Source organism: Antrostomus carolinensis, unplaced genomic scaffold, assembly GCF_000700745.2.
Source record: "Antrostomus carolinensis isolate BGI_N321 unplaced genomic scaffold, ASM70074v2 scaffold20561, whole genome shotgun sequence".
Taxonomy (NCBI): Eukaryota; Metazoa; Chordata; class Aves; order Caprimulgiformes; family Caprimulgidae; genus Antrostomus; species Antrostomus carolinensis.
The window spans coordinates 33,224-53,799 of record NW_010296534.1 but is presented as its reverse complement, the minus strand read 5'-3'; the positions used below and the strand labels follow the sequence as shown (position 1 = coordinate 53,799).

General features: G+C 37.7%; 1 protein-coding gene across 1 annotated transcript in view; it reads right to left on the bottom strand.

Moving 5' to 3' along the window:
• Positions 1–263: 263 nt before the first annotated feature.
• LOC104532984 (homer protein homolog 1) overlaps positions 264–20,576 on the bottom strand; it is a gene marked incomplete at its 3' end in the record, with an annotated part of 43,454 nt that continues 23,141 nt past the window's right edge. Inside the window, exon 6 of the mRNA XM_010178335.2 lies at positions 264–420. Within this exon, the coding sequence (XP_010176637.2) occupies positions 264–420 (157 nt within the window). The remainder of the gene's footprint in view (positions 421–20,576) is intronic.

Below are 20,576 nucleotides of genomic sequence, written 5' to 3'. Positions count from 1 at the left end.
TCAAATGAAGAGTGAAAGCTGGCAAACATGTCATAAGGTTAGATAACTACCCCTTCCTGTAACAACACCCTCTGCAGAAAAAGAACTGCTACAAAGGAAAGAATTTCCCAATGGAAGAACCCTGTGTGCTTTAAAGTAAACATTTGTTTCTGTCTCAAAGATTAACCTGAAGCCCCAACAACAAACTTGTTTTACTTGAAAATGAGCAAATATATTCACCAGTACTTCCACCTCAAGGATTCTGGACAGTTGCCTCGACTTACCCGCTTATGAAGACGTTCTGCTTCCTCCTGATAGGCAGCAAGTTGTTGTTTCCATTGTTTGACATTGGCAGTGGACTCCAGCAGGGCTGCTGTGAGCTTAGCGTTATTACCCTTGAGCGTGGCCAGTTCTGCCTCCCAATGCTTGCTGATTGTCGAACTGCATGGACAGAATGAGAATGGTTAGAGCTCCCAAATCTCCTCCTTATTTTCATTTTCCTTAAAATGTCTCATATTTTTTATTTCAAAATATCCAGGAAAAATAGAACTATGCAAAAATCCTATGACTGAATGTCCAAATGAAAATCTAAATGCTCAAATTGTCAAAACTATAAATTCAGAAACTATAATACATCATTATTGGAAAACAACCTCTACCCTCCCAGTTCAATAGGGCATTTTTTTTAATAAAACATTAAGGATGAGGAAGTCCACATCAGCTTCCCAAAAGCAACAGCATGTAATTCTAGAATAGGTGTATCATTAGTCACTATTTTAATACATATGTACTGAGTGAAAGTGCTTTTTTAATCTACTACTTTATGAAATACATTGTAGAAAAAGATTTGTCACCAACTTGAGCAAAGAGAGCTAATGTAGTGCTTTGGAACTACAGCTTACTTGTCTTAATGCAAGCCTTCTAATCCTGAAATACACTTTCTTTATTAAATACCATATTTAATTTGTACTTGCAAACTCAAAGATCTGGCATTTCAACACCATAATACTATTAATATGCCTTTTCTCAGTAGTATCAGCAAGGAAACTAAAGATCAAAGAGCACAGAGATACTATTGCTTTATGCAAAGAGGAAGCCAATATTGGGGTTTTCTGAAGTAGTCTATGGAAGAACAATCCTCGTCTACAGTTTAGTTATTCTCTGAGCAAACACAGGGCTTTAATTTTCACAGGTAATTAGTTTGCCATCACCCACAGACCTTATCTTTGCACTGAGTATGCAAGGGTAAAACATCTCAAACACATCAGGTGAATGTATAAGTATGCAAATAGTTCATTAATGTTTAATTGTATAATGCTAACAGCATTCATGTGCAAATCTACATGGAAAATTAATACAGAAAATAATTAATTTTGTCTAACTAGCTTACTATTAAAGGCATCATTGAAAACCAAAGACCTGTAACTGGCCTAAATTATTTTGTATATAGGTTTGTGATTAATTATGAGGAAATATTATAATCTAATTATTTGTTATAATAAATACATTTAATATGCTTAATTTAATTATAAACTACTATTATTTTGCATGTAAGTTTATAGGTTTATTGGAATTTTGTACATAAAAACAGTGAAGCATTTTGCCACCATTTTGTCTAGCAAGTTTCTTTCTTCCATTTCATGCATATGCACAGCCCATCCCACCAAAGCATATTTCAAAAACATTATGACTCCTATAAATGCTCCTTAGGTGTTCAGAATTAAACAGTCACCACGGAACATTCATTACCAATTCAGATCACATCTACTGTTTCACTAAAACATGTCTGACTCTTCCACACTCCAGCATTTCCTTCCAAATATGCTGCTTCGTCCTCTTAAACAGGAATACAAGTTCCTTCAAATGAGGAATACGGGTTCTCTCAAATTGCTCTAGCATTTCATGATCTCTTCGAATTCATCAACGGAAATTTTATATCTTAAATAGGTAAGCTAAAATAATGATGATCCTACTTCACCAGTGAACACTGACTCACATATTAAAGATGATGAGAACAAATTTCTGTAACAAATGTCTACTCTTCTGTTTCTCTAATCAGATTTACTTTTCATTTACAGTAGTGCAGCAGATCAACAAATTCTGTAAAAAAATGCTAAAAAAATCTAGTTCATTATCATATTCATAACTCCACCTTGATGTTCTGATCTGGCAAACAAATATCTATTCCAGTCATTTCATGTAATTGAGTAGTGCTATTTAGTAGCAAATTGTGTGCATGTGACACCTATGCATGTTTACAAAATGTGCCTTACTTCTCATCTTTTCCCACAGAAGAAATATGCACGCAAGATTTTATATGGATGTAACGCAGAAGATTAAAAGCTCTGTATTCAGGACAATTATATGATAAGAACTGTTTGATCACTTAATAACCTAATTTAATATGCAAACGGAGAAGTGAATGGATTTTTTTTTTTCAATGTAATAATCTATATATCCACAATGGTACAAGGTAAACTTTTAAGCCATGAAAATCCCAGAAGACAAACTCTCAGGTAGTGCTGTGTAATAACGTGAGGGGGATTTGTGGCATGTTCCATGTTCACCATTGCCCAGTGCCCGTACTAGCCTGCCAAGAAAACAGTCAGGAGATCTTCAGTCATTGCTTGTATACTGGAATGTCAGCATTAAATATGAAGCATGTATTTTCTATTACTGTTATGGTTACCCTGGTTCAAAACCTAGGTTTCTTTGGAACTGGTTGTTTTTAAATTGTTTTTTTTTGCAATGGGAATGCACCAGTATTGTTTCTTAATTGTACTTTTTATAACCAAGAGATCTACATGGTGGGCATGAACATGTCTATTGTAATGCAGATGTTATTTGTTTGTAGCAGATACTGTTTTTTTCCACAAATAATTTCTACTGTATCTTCTACAGATTGTACTATGGCTCCATAAAATAGAAGCAGTCTAGTTTTGTATCTGATAACACACAATAACTTCCCAACTATTTAGACTTACCCTGTTTCTTACAAAACTCCAAATTCTCTGACATAAACACAACCATGTTATGGATATCACACTAGGAAACAGAGAACCAAAGACCCAAAGACATGAATTTTTTGTTTCATAAAATCATTATTTGATTAAAATAGCCCATAATCAATCCCAGCAGTGTGCTGACTTACTTTTTACAAATATTTCCCTGAAAAACTAAAAGAGAAAAAAAAGAATAATTAAAATTATGCTTTATGTATTATTTTAATTAAACCTGGATTTGTTTGGATTTAGAGTAATTATTTTAGGACCAGATAAAAGCATAGCTACAGCAGGCTGTTCTTAAGGTAGACTAAGAGTATCTGCATTGATACCTACACTTGTAGAGCTACCTGGGTTCAAATTTACCAGCACTCCCAGAGAAAATGCCAAGAAACATCTGGTTCAGACACAAAGAAAATTCTCCCTGGGAAAAGAAGATTCTGGGGCTAATACCCGTGAGCGGGAACACAGAGATCCAGAAGCTGAAGGACATGTGTGAAAAATTCAAAGGGCTCTCAACAACTGCCAGAGCCCATGTCTAGCATTTTGATGGTGGGACAGCTGCACTATGGTCATTCAGGATAGGTATGGGAGGGCTGCACATACTCTTTCTCTCTAAAACCTTTTACTTAATTTGTAAGGCTTTTTGCTAAAAGGAATCGATTTTGCCCTCGATGTATTGTATGCTGTCACAGGAAATACATACACAGCTCTGCTAGGTTGTCCTATCTAAACCAAACCCAAATCATTCCTCATGTGTTCTGAGATCATTTGCTCTAGAAAGGACACAAAATATGAATGCTTCCTCAGTGATCAAAGTGACCCAAACTGCAATGCAACTTCTACCAGAAGACCTTTCAGTTGTGCACTACGGTGCAAAATGTAAAGCTGTATGTATACCTTGGGAGACACAGGCATACACATTTGCAGTCCTGTGGTGCAAGGATTCAACCTGCATACATGTTTTGTTTTGTTCTGAAAGCCATCGATCCCTTTGCTGGCAGTGTCACAATTTTAACAGTTATTTCATCACCTGTCAGCATTAATAACACTGACTGCCTGGCACATTCAAAGTTTCAAGACGGTCCTTCAAAAAAAAAAAGAGACATCCTGACATCCTTAACACTCCGGCTTGTTGCCTGTTTCTCAGCATGAAAAGCTCCACCAAACTTTTAAAAATATCCTAACAGAGAATAAAGCCTGGTCATTTCCCTTGTGAAGCTTCTGACCATCTGAAAATAAAAGAACAGGCTGTTTTGCACACATCACTACATTAGTGCCAAATACAAGAGGAAGAATGGGTCTCTAATGGATAATAGCAAAATAAGAGCTTTATTGGCTCAACTGATCATGCTATACAAAAAAAATGCTTTTATAACAGAGGTTTAGGTCTGATTGTACAGAAAATTATCTTTACAATGACAACTGTTGACAGGACCATAAGCACTTATTAGGGAGCAAAAGGTCAAAACTCTCCCAGATTTCTTATCCTTGGTGCCAGCCACAGTATCTGCTACGGGTGTAATATCAGACATCTCCACAGCCAGAACACCGCACGGTGCTTCACCAACAAGGCAAAGGAATCAAAGTCAGATATTTAACATCCTCAGCATCCAGTAATCCGACCACTACCACAAAACACTCCTGGAACAACCGCTGGCCTAACTGTGAAACCTCCTGAAAATTAAAGTAGGAGTCAATGATCTTCCGTACTTTTAGGCATTCTGACCAATTAACATCAGGCTGATCTCGTTTCTCATTGGGGATTAGTTACAATCCCAGTAAATCACTGAGGAATAGCTTTGCTATCTGTCCATCTGTGACCTGAATGGAGTGCTAGAGGCTATAAATGCATGATTATCTTTCTCTGCAAAGTAGGTCACTTCAGGAAAATTAATCTGAAACGCTCTAGTCACCATGTTTAGCCAGTTGGAGAAAGCTTGAGAAGACAGGGGGCAGGGAGCTCACATCAATGAACTGCGCTCAGAATTAAGTTATTTTGAGAGATGCCTTCATGAAAGAAAGAAACAAAAGCAGTTCAAATCAAGCAATGTTTTCTGCTTTTTGAATCAGTATTGCTTATTCATTGTTTGCTGAGCTGTACACAGTGTCAACACTATAAAACATGGTTTAAGCTTTATTTCAGATTTATAGAAATAAAATGAGCGTAGAATTCTGCTTTATTAATATTTTATAGTTTTTAATATTGGATGCATTGCATAAAATGAATTCATTTAAAAAACTGGATTTCTTACTACAGCATAGTCATGGTTTCAAACAACTACAGTTACTCAAGAGCATGTAAGTTCTTTTGTCAGGTGTCAGTGTGATCTGCACTGTAGGTGTATGGTGAGCAGTGCTGTCCTGGGACAGCAGAAATGAGGAGGAATTCAGCTGAGTAGAGAATGGAATACTTTCACTACAAAATTTGGCATCTGGTTTAGTAACTAAATCCTTAAGACTTGACAAGTAGGAACAGAGCAGAGTCCCTGTAGCTGCTGCCCAGATTACAGACAATGGCATGCACTGGAAGCAGCCCAAGAGTCTGGTGGAGCGAGCACTACCAATCTGCAGGAGAGGTATGTCAACCAGCTGATAACAATGCATTAGCTGTGCTGGCAGCAAGGGGTGACCCTTTCTGACAGCCTTGCTGGTGATCCTCATGGAGCAGCTCTTCACGCTTAAGGAAGCAAAGAGGGATTGTGAATGATTTGGTTCTGTTATCCAAGAGCTCTAGTAAACTCAAGTAGTGTAGCTTCTTCTCTGTGGAAGTGTAAGGGAAGTATTTGGGTTTACATAAAACTCCCTATTGCATTTGGGAAGGAATTCTGCACAAGGTCCTTAGGAAATCCTCCATATGAAATAAGCTTCAGATAATGCTGAGGTCCCAGGCTGGAAGGATGAGATCTCTGCAATGGGCTACACTTGCTACTGCCTACAATGGAATGATGTGACTGTCCTATTAGATGGACACTGCTGGAACAGAGGAGGAGCACAGCGTGCCTCAAGGTATTCCCAAAAGCTCACAAGAATCCTTTCATTCACACTGAGAATGAAAGTTAGGCTCCTCACTTCACATCCTGATTTAGAAGAAATTTTAAACAGGTGTTTTGGGAATTACATCCCTTTTCAGAGATTTCAAAAGGCACCTTCTATAGCCATCTCTGAAATGTGTAAAATTACTGCATGATAGAAAGGATTTAAACATGATGGTTTTAGGAGTTTGCCCTGCTCCTAGTCCTAAGTACCATAAGCCCTCAGTAATGAGATGGAAATTTCTCCCTCTCTTGAACATTCAATGCAAAATTGAAAACAGAAAGGTGTTTTGTCACTTATTTAATTATACCTAATTAGGAGTCCTAGAATCAGTGGGAAGCTGAAGAAAGAGCAGTGGAGTGGACCAGGTCCTATCTCACCATTCCAGGAAGAGGCAAGAAACAAAAGTTTTGAGTTGTTCTGCTAATTCAGTCTTCGTACAAAGTTGTCTGCTTGTACAGGCCCAGTAGATTCAGTCACTCAAAAGACTTCGAACTTATGTCTATGAGGGACACAGTCATCTACTGTATAGCGAAACTTAATGTAAAGACCAGCAAAAGAGGGAAAGCTATGGTAAGAACAACAGCTTTTGAAAAAAGGAAGCTTAAGAAACAAAACAAAATTGCCTCTTTACAGCTACTGCCTATTGTCTGATCTGTAATTGATTAACTGGACACATATAAAAGGAAGTCTTATTTGATAAACTGGAATTTATTAAAATAGGGTAAAGCCTCTTGAAGTTATAATCAATTACCACGAAATTGCTTTGAGTTAAATATTTTGAGTGAGGCCAATGAAAAAATAATTAATATTCAAGAGATCCTTATCCTTAATTAGAGTATTCAAAAGAATTTTTAGCAAAGGAGGAGAGGTCTCCTGGGGAAAGAAACAGGAACATTAACGGAGCATGAAAGATGTGTTCTTCCCTTTGGGATAAGGAATATCTGCATGATCTCAATGGAGTTACATCAGCACAAAACCAGGGAAACATAGTTGTGAATCGGCTCTTTAGATTGGCTAAATGACAAATTCCATCGTAGCAGAAGAGATGAAGGAGGCCCTTGAAGCACATCGTACTTTAAGTGAGGTGACTAATTACAAAACCACACACACCTACTGGGAAATGAGAAAGGCAGCTGAATGGCTGAAAGCAGCAGGTGACAACATGACTTTTCTGAGAGTCTATCATTCTCTACTAATGTTGATCGTTTATCCCACTCCAGGATATATTGTTTTGTTCTGCACATCCCTTGGCTCAACTCAGAGCTACAATATGCTTCAACTCCCAACTTCTGTGTCAGTGTAGAATACCGAAATGCAGAAGCTTTTCCTGCAAATTTGGGCAGAGGAGTGTTTATAGAGCTATTACAGATTTATCTTTCAAGGTTTTTCATAAATGATCTTTCACTTTCGTTTAGCCTTTGAGTTTGACCATACTCTTGGATTCTGAATTGTCCAAATACAGCCCATGGACAGAAGAGTTGCCTTTCCAGTTCTCTTACAGGCAGTCTTGTTCTTAGGCATCCCTTATGCTATGCTTTATCAGCTCTCTGGGGAAAGGTCAATATCTTTGATCGATGAAGATAATCAAAGAGGTTGAGTAATGGTACAGACTCATTCTTCTTCTATATAGCAGATCACTATGTAATGCAAATTAGATCCACCACCTAAATCCACGCTGTATTTTGTAATAAAACCTTCCTTCATCACAGGGTGCATGGAAACCACCACAACACTGACCGTGTTCCAATAAAGAAGCTTAGCACTGAGGAATAGACTGGATATTAAATTCTTTTTAAGGACGGAAAATTTCACAGAAATATTTTCTTCCGGTCAACCCTGGTTAATATACTGACATGACGTGATATGATATGGAATATTTCATTGGCACAACCAGATGCCAGTTTTGGGTTTTGCTCCTCACTGCGCTTCCCCCCTCCCAGTCCTAATGCAGCTGTGAAACAAACAGCGTGGCCTTGAGCTGCAGCAACACAAGTACTGTTATCAAAGTTCTTCTCATGATATGTCTGAACTGAAACACTGAAAGTAAAATACTGCTATTCTAATTACTAAAAGGAAAATTAACTCTACCCTAGCAAAACCAGGACATATGGTAACCCAGCACAGTACTCCTGCAGAAGACAATGAAGCCAGAGCAAACAATGCCCAAGTATGGTGGTGTTGACTGCCTACTGAAACACAAAGAGTCAATAGCAAGAGAAGAGCTCTTGAAAGGCACTTCATGGGATACTGCTTATCAGTATCACTGCAAGTATTTTATTCTCATGCTTGTGAGACCTTACAGACCTAAAATTTTATCACTTACTCTGAAAAAGTAAAAAAATATTTGCCCTTGTTCCTTTTCTGAAATTGCTTATTGGTATCACTGGAAGTAGTTTATTGTGGTTGGACTAGATGACTTTCAGAGGTCCCTTCCAACCTCAACCATTCTGTGATTCTGACTTTAATGCTTGTAATGTATCTCATATTTTTCACAACTGATACCAAATAAGGTTTTTTAGTGCATCAAGCACTATGTAGAATTCCTTGCTGTTGCTATGGTGTTCAATACCAACAAAACTATATTTTGAAAAGCAAACTAGAGTTATTTAGGAACTTACATCTCGTCTTTTAAAATGACAAGATATTTGTCTGCGAAGAAAGACAAATTGACTTGGCCTCCTATGGCACTTTATCACTTTATGAAAGCACTTAGATGATGTGGTTATCAGCAAGTCAGATAACAGGATACAGTGATCCTGACACTAAAATGACCTGAATTATGACCACTTTCATTCTGGAACTCATTTGTACACACAGGAATTGAAAGCAGCTTAAGTGTAAATTCACACTTTGAATTAGTTCTGATTAATTTTTCTGAGGTTCCTGGCCAGACAAAACCCTATGTTTCTTTCAAAAATTGTACCCATAACAAAAACGTGATGTGCATTGAACCAATCCACGCTCTGTCAGCAATACAACAGAAGAGAGTATTCGACTGCCCTACACTTTTCTCACCAGGGCTCTCTTTATTGAGTGCCATTCTGATTTTAAGAGTTTCACTGAACTGAGCTCTCAATGACATCTCAGTTGAGTTTGAGAAACTCCCCTAACTTTACCACAAAACCGTTGTGGTAGTAAGGACAAGGAACAACTCTCTTCCCAGTAACCACCTCTGCAACTAAGTAAAACAGAACCAAAAAGCCCTAGGCTTCTGAAGGCCACACAGACTCAGGAGTTTGCATTCCCCACAAACTGCCCCTCTCTGTGTCAGCTGGCCGGACAGATCCCAGGCACTGTCTGCACGTCATCAGGTTTAGCGCCCTTCCATCTCTATGGTTTTCCAAGGCTTTATGTGAGCCGCAACCCTCCTACACCCATCCGAAACACTTCTGGGCATGCACTGCATATTCATCCTTTTGTGCAAGGAGAATATCACTCCCACGGGTGGCAGTGCAGCCTTCAAATCACTGCAGGTACATGGAACTGGAAAAGGACTCCATACAAAACAGTAACCGTGTCTTACAGTTGCAAGGACGCTGTCTGGGCACAGATGAGGTCCTGCGTCATTGCTTTAACATGTGGGAATGGTTCAACCCACAGCCCTCAGTGCAAAGGCCCATTTTATTTCGCTGTATAGACGTGGCCCATGAGGCTGTCACAGCTACAGGTTGATTCTATAGATCTGAGCAGAGATACTCAGCCTCTCAACAACAGAGCAAAGACAGTAAGAGCTATACTTTGAGCAACTGCAGCCATGTGTAGAGCAGTGAGGTGGCTAAAAGGAGCTCTCCCAACCCTGGAAGTGTGACATACACCATATGCAAGGGGTGGAGATCCTCAGCACAAGCCTCTGCCTGCATTTCTAGGCACTGTCTCAGCTTTCACTAGTGTGTTGTGCCTCTGCTGAAAACACCAGCTGTTATGAGGCCTGAATGTGAAAGATTCACAAGTGCTTATTTTACATCTTAGTTGAACCTTCTGTTAGTGATACCACAGGATAGCTCAGCCTCTAAGACTCTTTAATGCTGGTTCCTGTCGTACCTTCATAGCAAACACTGAACTCAGCAGAACAATGATGACAGCTCCAGGACCTCACAACTCCACTACCAGCAACAGAAAGACATTCTACAGAATGACCTACAGAAACACTTACACATGATTAGGCAATTGCATAAAGATTCAGTGTTACGAATATTTGGCCTCCACGCAGCTAGTGCATTAGGTTATCTTACAGTATCAAATAATAACTAATGGTGCAATTAATTTTTGCATTACAATTGCCAGTTTGCTTACCCCAGTAAATACAACAACATGCACTAATCACACAGTTAGCCCAGGAGATGAACTATCAGTTTACAAGCTGACAACAAAATAATTTTATTCCATTAAGGGAAGAGAAGCTATGTGAGAGCACGGCAAATTTAATTAAGCTTCATTTATCTCCTGCAATAGACACACAATTACTTAAGAGTCAACAGCCTGTGTATAAAGCCTGTATAAAAACCACCTATGGAGCTGTGAGAAGTACTCTGAAGAACAAGCAGTAAGTTGTATGAACTATATGATCACAGTAAAATATTTATTGACTGTATGGGTTTGAACAGAACAACTTGCAAGTGAGTTGCAACACTTTCAAGTGGATACTGCACTTCATGGTTTTTTTTCCATCCCAGCTTTTTAAGAGAATGGAAGTATTAAGTTTGCCCTGTTTAAACTAAATCTGAATCCAATAAAAGATTTAATTTCTTGCACTATGTTGATCCAAGAGTCAAATTTACATAAAAGAGATCAAATAAATTTTTAAAATATTAGCTTTAATATGTGGGAAGTCTCTGAGACTGGCACTTTTTCTATGAACTGCAGGTTAATACACAGATGAAGCAGTCTCTAAGAGTTTCTCTCTCTCCCCTACTGTGAAAAATTCCAGTTTTTAAGAAAAAAAAACAACATGGCAGCTTCTTTAATTCACTAGTAGTTGCTAGTTCTTTTTAAGTCAGTCTAGGCTAAGTGATCTTAGGTTTCCTTCATCTTCTCTCCAGAAAAATGCATAGGTCAGATGGTTTGGCTCATAAACTCATCTAGAAGTTAGAAATATAATTTATAGACCCACTCTTCCCAATTCAACACTTAAGTGATGCAACATTTTCAAAGAAGAATATAAAGTTTGGCTCCTCACTTCTCTCTCCACCTCATCTTACTTAAACCATAACAAAGCCAACAAGTATGAAGTTACACATGAGTTTTGCTAGTTGTGAATTCACAGACAGCAGAAGAGATGCTGAGCTCCCATCCTTTCACAAAGCTATGCCTATGTGCCACAGCACTGTTTCAGCACATTTGTTTTCTAATATTGCAAGCTCTATTTCCCTTTCCCCACTAAGGCATGTAGACTAGGAAAAGGGTAGGGCAAACAGAATGATGTGAAGAAGTTTAAAGCCAGCTTTCCTGAGCCTCTTGCTGTGCTGAACATACGCCCAGAACAAATGATCCCTAAAGTGCTAAAGCAGAATTAAACAAGAATACTAAAATCTTGGAGAGTGTAAAAAGAAGGTACTACACAATTGGTGTTGTCATGTAATGCTATTAGTTTTAAATTTCAGAGTATTTCCTAAATAAAGTGAACAGGTAAGTCACAGTCATACACAGTGATCAGTTAGATCATACTTTGGGCACATAGGAAACTATTTCAGCTATCCTCTTAAAATTCAGGTCAACTCAATCTGAATGTGTTGCCTACATGAAAAAGCATTTGGCTTCAGATAACAAACCTGTATCTCACTTCAATACCTATTTTCACTATAGAGAGGCAAAAAACCCTTTTATTTTTCTTCCTTTGGCAAACTACAGAGTTGGATAACTTATTACAATTTAGTCAATTCATTTTTAGGGTTTTGGTTTGCTTTGCCTTTTTTGTCTGAGCTATGTTGTTTAAATAAACTTACAATGGTTGAGTGTCCCAGAAGAATGGTTTCCACTATTCTAACTTTAATTTCAAAACCAAACCCTTTGCATTTCATGACAGGAAGACAGAACATCATTACACCACAGTGCCACAGAGTAAATTCTGCAAAGGCAACAACTCTACAATCAAACTTCATCACCACAAAAACACGTAATGTTTTATTATTGTGTACTTGAGAAAACAGAGTCCTAGACATCCCGGGCATTTTATTTCAGCACCTGCACTCAGCTCCAGCTTCCTTCATTTGCCAAATGGCTTATGAGCTGATAAAAAAAAAAAACTCTCTTATATTCTAGTTCATTGCTGATTTGTGCCAATTTAATTCATTACAGGCAAAACTCAATGGTTGTTTAGTGTCACTGTGAAATACTTCGATGACGCTTATGAATTGCCAGTTGTCCACATCTCACCAAAGTGCTATTCAGCAACTTAAATTCATCTCAACAGAGCCTGCTGTTATATGATCAAAACAGTGTTCAATAGAAACCACTTTCTGCCTGTACTACTAAATGTCACTGGCATCTACAGCAATATTAAAGGAACTCAAAAGACGTGACTCTTTAGGTACAGAAAGCTTCCCTAAAGCATAAGGTTGACAGAAAACTACAGGAAATGTTGATCTCTTCATTTAGCTGCATTCCCCATTTTATTCTTCAAGCTAACTCTTACCTCAAGAAGAGAATTTTATTTTTTTGACAGTCAAAATATTACACTTCGGTGTTTATGTGTGACTGCCTCTAACCTCTACCTGTGTTTGCAGGAAGCAGGTCAATGCTATCGAAGCTCTACTGCAAGGGGCGTGTCTACTACAATGCAACAGAAAATAATCAACATGACACAACTACGTTCAGTAACACAACTTGCTCAGGTGGGGCCTGAATACTGTTTGCACATTCAGACACATTCTGAAAAGGCTTACAAGCTTTTACTCTAGTCTTTGAGGGCTTACGCTATCTGGACAGGTACCATGACCTGGAGAGTGTGAAGAGTGAACGAAACAGCCCATCAGGGAGCTACGCAGGATGATGGCAGTACCGGGGAACACTACACTGTGTTGCCTCCATAGAAAACAGGAATCACAACTCCGGATTACAATGTCAGCAGGAGGTACCATTTAAGGCTGGACCTGGTAAAGAGGGCTTAGTGGATGAAAAGCATCTTCCACAGGTTTAGATGTTTAAAAGCTAAGAGAGGTTAAGTATCCTGAGATGGCACTTCATCTGACTTAGGTGCCTGCCTAGGAGGAAATGCATCAGGCACTATGGAAGCCCCTCAGGTGTCATTTTTCAATCTCAGTATCATGTGGATGCAGCAGAATTTGCTGGTTCTAGCCCAAAGGACCCAGGCCACCTCATTCTCCAAAAGAATTACTAACTTCACTAGGTTTACTGGTAAAGCCTGCCTCTAAATGAGGGAGAAATCTTCAGCAATGTTAATTAATCTGATAAAAATGACACATTCCAAAGAGTATCATATTAGTAAAACAGCACGGATCTTTTGGATTAGACTTGAAATGAAACCAAGCTTTTTACTTCATGTGAAAATTAAGAGCTCCTGGTCCTTGGTCCAACATTTCTTGCAGAGATGCAAAATGATCCCACAAAGAATACACAGATACACAGCTTAGCGCATTTCAATCAGCTCTATTCCAGATAAATTCTAGAAAAAAATAACTTTGATGAAAGCTATTTTTTGTGTAAGGGATTCATTTAAGTATGAAACAATTCTTTAAAAAATACACTAAGTTAGCACTCATGCTATGTATTTTTAATATAGAGAGTTTTCTAAACTGCTTTGTCAAACTTTAGTCGTCAAATATGCATTCTTTCAAGAAGAGGGCAGAGGTAATACGTTTGGCTGAATCCTATCAATAAATATCTAAGACCAAAAAGTGTCTTCCTCAGGTTCACCATGATTTCTTTGCACCATGCATACAACTGTGTATTGGCTCTAAACTGGAGAAGTCAACAGACACAGCACAGTTTCTAAGCCAAGTGTGCCTTGGAGTGAAAAACCATCCAAGGGACAGAAGCATTCACGCAGCTCTACCCTCTTGTCCTTTCTGTGTGACTGTTGGAGGAGCCCCTACCAGCTGTTCAAGGTACGGTTGCTAAGTACAGTTGCTAATTCTGAAGCTTTAACTGCAGTATCAGAGATGTAGCAAAGGAATCGGAGCTGCAGACACCTCCTAAAATCTTCCTCCATCTCTGGAGCAATCTTCCTTTTAAGCCAAGCAGAATTTGGCACAGCAGCACATCTATCTCATATCTTCATTAGGAAAAGAATCCATAACTTAAAAATTTGTTGCCAGCTACCACTGGCTCTGACTTTCATGGTCAATGCTCTAGGAGAAAGTTATCTAACTGATTAAAAATTAGCTCATTTTTAAGTCCATAGGGGCTTCATTGATACCATCAAAGTACTTTATAAATGACAAAACCCATGGATCCAAGGATCCATGTAGCACATTTTAGGTGAATCCACAATTAATAATTCACCAAGACTTAATGTGGCAACACTCTATGACTTGGCATCTTGTAATTCAGGTCAAAGGTAATGTAAATTCCTCTACGCCATATCTAATAGTATCCTTATAAATGACAGTAGGAATAAAGTGAATAAGAGGCTCTTAAACATCTGCAGAAGATGGCGCTAGCCAGACTGATTTCTGTTTCCAGAATGTACCTCTTCTCCAAGGAGAAGGGGCAGTTAAGAAGGAAGTAATACAGAAAAGACTAAAAGGAATATAAAAATCCACAAAGTAAATTGATAATTTCATCTCCAATGAGAGCTTTCAAAAGATAAAGGTATGTTTGTTTACATTATGCTTGGAAGTTCGAGAAAAAATAGTTCTATACTGTTTCAAGAGTTCTACAGTGTTGTTTAGTAATTAATGTTGTCATCACAGCTGTATGTTTTATTGTCAGGCCTTCAAGATGACAGTGAAACCATAACCACACAGCCCTCATAAGATTTCAGAAGTGGCTATCTATCTATATAGATGTGCAGCTCCTCATATGAGAACTTCATGTATATCTCATCATCCTCCACTATACCTGAGATAACACAGAAGGCAGAGTAATTTGTTGGTATCAGTAAGAGATGGACTAAACTTGTATCAATCAGATGCATTCAACGGGACCTTCACTAAAATACACCCAAATATAGACTTTTTTCTCTTTTTTCCCCTTTTAAAAAATACTTCCCTAGTATTCCACTAGGTTTGGCTCTGCTGCCTAAAAAATTTAATGTATATCCTTCCTCTTAGAATAAAGCAGACAGAGGAGGAACAGCGACACAGGCCTCTTTCGGAGGAGCAGAGCAGCAGGCAAAACAGACACTATGCCTGGTGCAGGGTAGAGGGTCCAAGTTGCTTGGAAACAGACTGAGCCTGCATTTGAAAAGAGCCACTAAATGAAAGATTTGGGCTTTTTTTTTTTTTTGCTGCACTTGGGTTTGGTTTGTTTGTTTGTTTGTTTTCCTGGTACAGAATCATAGAATGGTTTGGGTTGGAAGGAACCCTTAGAGATCATCTAGTCCAACCTCCCTGCCATGGGCAGGGACATTTTTCACTACAAGAGGCTGCTCAAAGCCCCATCCAGTCTGACCCTGAATACCTCCAATGATGGGGCATCCACAGCTTCCCTAGGCAACATGTTCTGGTGTCTCATTGTAAAAAAAATTGAGTGAAGATATTAAAGTCCCCTAGCAATTGAACAACTGGAGATGTTTCTTTATTAAAAACACACACTTCAGAAATATTCAAGAAAATAGGGCTTTTGGGGGCAGGTTTATGTGGGCTTTAAAAGAGTATGGCTGTATTTTGAGAATATATTGTTGCTGTAAGTTATAACATTTTAATATGTTCTCTCTTGCTTTCTGGTTTTTTTTTTTTTAAACGTGTTTTTTAGCTTGTGGACTTTGACTTGAAAACTGTTCAGCAACATTTCTATTTCCCTTATTTCTAATAGGTATAGGTATGATGTAGGTATTCTACCATGACTACAATGACTGTAAATTAAACAAGTTCATCCATGTTCTGTGTATTTATTTTACAAAATCATCCAAAGTTGACAATATGTGAACCTTGAGATGAGTAAAATACACAAGAATCAAAGTAAGACAGTTATGCAGATTGTTCTGCAGCATACTTAAAAGTGATCTAAAGGTCACAAGTCTTCAATTCTCACTAATTTCCTTTCTGTAAAACTGTGGAGCCTTTTAAATAATTTCTCTGTGGATGGGAATATGTACCCTGAAACCCAAGTCTAGACTATTCTCCAGTTTCATAGACTTGGATTATAACTATAGAGTTCATTTAGAGACAGAAAACAGTAAATGAACAAGTTTGGAAAAGTTTCTTTAGCATTTGTCTTCTCATATAGATAGTTGCGTTGTGTTGTATTTTGGGTTGGTAAAGGTAAGTGGACTAAGATTTGCACTTAAAGCAGCTACACGCCAGCTACAAGGAGACTTTATCTTCTAAGATATACTTTCGAGTAGCTGTTTGGGCATAATTTGAAGAGGTCTCTTTGGAGAGGCAAAGCATGTGTGCGCAGATGTGTGCAAACTGTGTGATACTCTTACCTGCAGAACAGACTGCCATATGAATGTCTTGTTACAAACAGCCAAAATTCCATACTCTGAAGAAAGCCCCCAACCTCCTAATCAACAATTTATCCCAGGCTGAAGGTATGGGCATGAATGGTTCACATTATCTGGGTTGTGAAATACTTTCACATATCAACTAACCAATGAGGAGGAGATGATAGTGAACTTTCAGTGGTAAGACTTTGTGAAAAATATGTTTGTCCTGCAAAACATCCCCCCTGCCTTTGTTTTTCACAAAAAACTGCTCTTTTCAAGGGTCATGACTGTTAGAAAATTCACTTGAGACTCAGGGGATCCTCCATAGCTATGTGAGGTTTTTCTTCCCTGGTAACTTCAGGTGTTATTGGCTTTCTGTTTCTTTAATAAGTGGCTGAAAAATGCTGAATTGTGCACTGATGCTTCCAATCCAAACAAGGCATGACATTTGTAGTTTCAAAGTATTAAGTCTTTCAACAGATTATTTAAAAATACAAAGCAATTCTACAAAGTGCCTATTTCCTCTCAAAATTTTTCATAGTGGGTTTTTTTTTGTTTGTTGGGGTTTTTGTTTTGTTTTTTCATGAAGAATAGTGCAGTCACACCTGCAGTATTTCTTTGGTGTCTGTTCCCTTTGATATTAGTGACATTTCTCAGCTTTGAAAAAAGGGTTTGAAAAGACATTGGTTATAGTTGGATATGTTGACCTAACTTCACCAAAGTTTACCCAGAGAGATCTCTGGTGTATTACAGGGGAATACAAACTGAAAGTTCGGGGGAAAATTCAGTTTGCAGCTTATCCTTGCTTACTGGTTGAAAGGTTTCCTGTGACGACACTAAACAATATCAAAAATACTGACGTAAGTAGGAGTAAAGAAAATGTAAGGTATAAACAGTCTACATAAGATCTTCCATAACTATCATTTTAATTCTTCTACTTGAAAAGATGATTGCATGTTTGAGCTTACAACTCACAAACCAGCAGTTTCTAAATAATGTATGTACAAACCGTACCATAAAACAAACCTCACAGACACTCCTCACAAATTTAAACAAGCATACACACTGGAATCAAAATGCACAGTAGAAAATGTTAATTATTCAAGTAAATTACTAGGAATATCTAGAACAAAAAGAATAGCTCCTCCACCAATGCCTAAAAATGACAAAAAAGTCAGTGTGCTAAGACTAGACTCCTAAAACGAGTGATACCTTCCAGAAAACTGTATTCTTGAAAATACCTAACAAAATTAATGACTGTGAATTAATGGGTGCAACAAAAAAAAAACAACAACCCAGAACCACTCACCCTACAGAATCTGGTTTAGTGTTAAGTATCACACACCCTGATTCACAGAGCCAGTGTTTATGGTAGCTGAAACAGTCTTTTAATGTCATCCATAGTTTGGATAGGTTAAATACAGTGGCTATATTTTAGAAAATGGAAGTTCATTCCTTAAGCAAGATAGTTTGATTGTGTTTGGTTTGGGTTTTTAAAATTATTTTTACCGGGCTTTTTTCCTTATGTATGCAATTAAAAGGGGGTGGGTGGGGAGGGGGGGAATTACATAGTACTTTGGTGTTGGTTTTGGTTTTTTAAGTATAAATTGCAGAAGGATTATATTCCTCTTCAAATAATATAATTGACAGATATGTTTCAAGAGTGCTCACTTGTCCCTGAGGATGGTATATATATAATCTAATTCCAAACACCCAGCTCACATCCACTGAATCACCCCTTGGAGCTCTCACTAAATAAACGGCAGGAAGTAGGTAATTCACATGCTCCAAACTAGAGAGTGCTTAGGTGCACAAGGGAGATGGTGAAATTACTCTCGTAAGTGTTAGGCTATTTTTAGTTTTGGCTCTCATCCATTCCCCCAGCCATTAAAATTAGTTCTATGAGTCGCAGAGTTTCTTCATTTTGAAGAGCTAAGCAACACATCTACCATGACCATTCTTCTAAAAGCAGATCCTAGTCCTCCCCACCTCTGCTTCCATTACTAGAGATATCTTACGAAAATGTTACAGGATGAGCTGTATTATACTGTGTTTGACATGTTACTGCTTTTAAACCATGTAATGGTTTACTACGTATTCCAAAGATATCTTAAAGAATTCGCAGAAATCATCACAATCAGGAAAGTTAGAGACACGAAAAAAATTACACAAACACAAGGTGAGATCTTCTTTTCAAATTAATATTTTCCTAGCTATAACTTTTATTTTGAAGATAGCTTACTTGAGCTATTTGATCCCAGCAGCTTGGGCAGAAGTGCAGGAGTGCGGGAAGCAGCAGGGATCGAGTCAGGGAGGGAGGGGAGAGCCATCCCTCCCTGTATGGTTCTTCCAGAAACCACAAGGCTCTGGCTGGTAGAGCACAAGAGGCCGAAGAACAGCACAGCTATGACCTTCACAACATGAAACGAATGTTGGTGGAGGTGAAGCCAAGACCTAAGTCTAAGCTGCTACATTAACCACCTCTTTGCTTACACTGACAGCCGGAACACAGAACTTTTGAGTTTCTTCTCTAAGTGCGCACCAAGAAACAATATCTTCTCAACAGAGTAATAGAATTTACCAGAGTTCCTCAAGTGTTCCCTAAAATGTCACAGTTCATTATAGTACTGAATAATGTGAAGACAGTTACTGCCTTTAATGTTCTAGAGAACCCTTTTTAAAAAGCCTAGTTTTATCAGTCTCCATTCTAGAAGTTTTAGAGCTCTGAAGTTTAGAGCAGCCTGATCTCATAGCTGACCTTCTTTGAGCAGGAGCTTGGATTAGAGAGCTCCTGAGCTTCCTTACAGCAAGAAATTATCCTATGATCAGGTTAAAACCAATATTTTTTTTAAAAAAGCATTACACATTCCCAGAACTACTTGGTAAGGAAGCTATGTGTACCCCTATAAAGAACATCCAAATACTAGGATTTGAGAATAAATTCAAATTACAAAACGTCAAAAAAATTATTAACTAAAACTTTTTCTTAAAGCTAACTTAACAGTTCAGCATGATCCACAAAGTACCTTTACTGTAACATAACTAAAATATTTAAGTTTGTAGAAGTGAGTAGCTTCAATACACAAAGTGAAAAATTTACTAAACGGATTTCTGCATACAACTTTTAATGAAAACTCAGTGAAGGAACATGAGCTATGAGCAAGATTTTGGTTTTTTCTTTGTTGTACAGCATTCGATTTACATGCAGCATTATTAAATGTTAAGCTATCTAGACAATATAATATCTAAGATATAAACATCATTTTAAATAAGTCCATTTTCTCTAAGACAAAGAGTCAAAATTCCCTATTAAAAACTTGTTTGAATACAAAAATAGGAATTTTAATGAACAAGAAACGAAAACACACATATATAGTGTCTGATCAAAACATTATGTAATAGAATTTCCAAGTTTATGTATTACAAGAAACAGCGAGGTAACAGGTTCAAGTCACAGTTGGCAGAAAATTGAAGACTTTCGAGATCTGTCCCAGAAGAATCCTTTTTCATTTTGTTTCTGAAAATGTGTTTTATCAACTTCATAAGGTGCCAAAAATGGAATAAAGTTTGTTATAAACAAATGTATTCTCTTCAAGGGTGATAGAGCAAGTTCACCAGTTACCAAAAAGCCCCAAGCAGTAGTTGCAGAGTTTGCCAGATACACTGTTCAGTTTTAACATTTGAATTATATTCTAAGGCTGAATAAGCTTAGTATAGTAATTCTTTGGGCTCATTCAAATGATCATGAATGGTATACTAAGCACCAACAGGATTAAAACTTTTATTTAAAAGCCAGTCACATCATAAGTAGTTATAATTTTTTAGCAACTTTTTTCACTCCAAATCCCATTTTATGAGCAACAGTTTTTAGCTGGGGAAAAAAAACAAACCTCAACCTAGAAAATGTGGAAAATATTTTTTGAACAGGAAAGGTGTCTGAGGAAACAAAGGTTTACTTAAGAATGAAATTATGTATGGTTTTTTAGTCTTCATTATTTTAAATATTA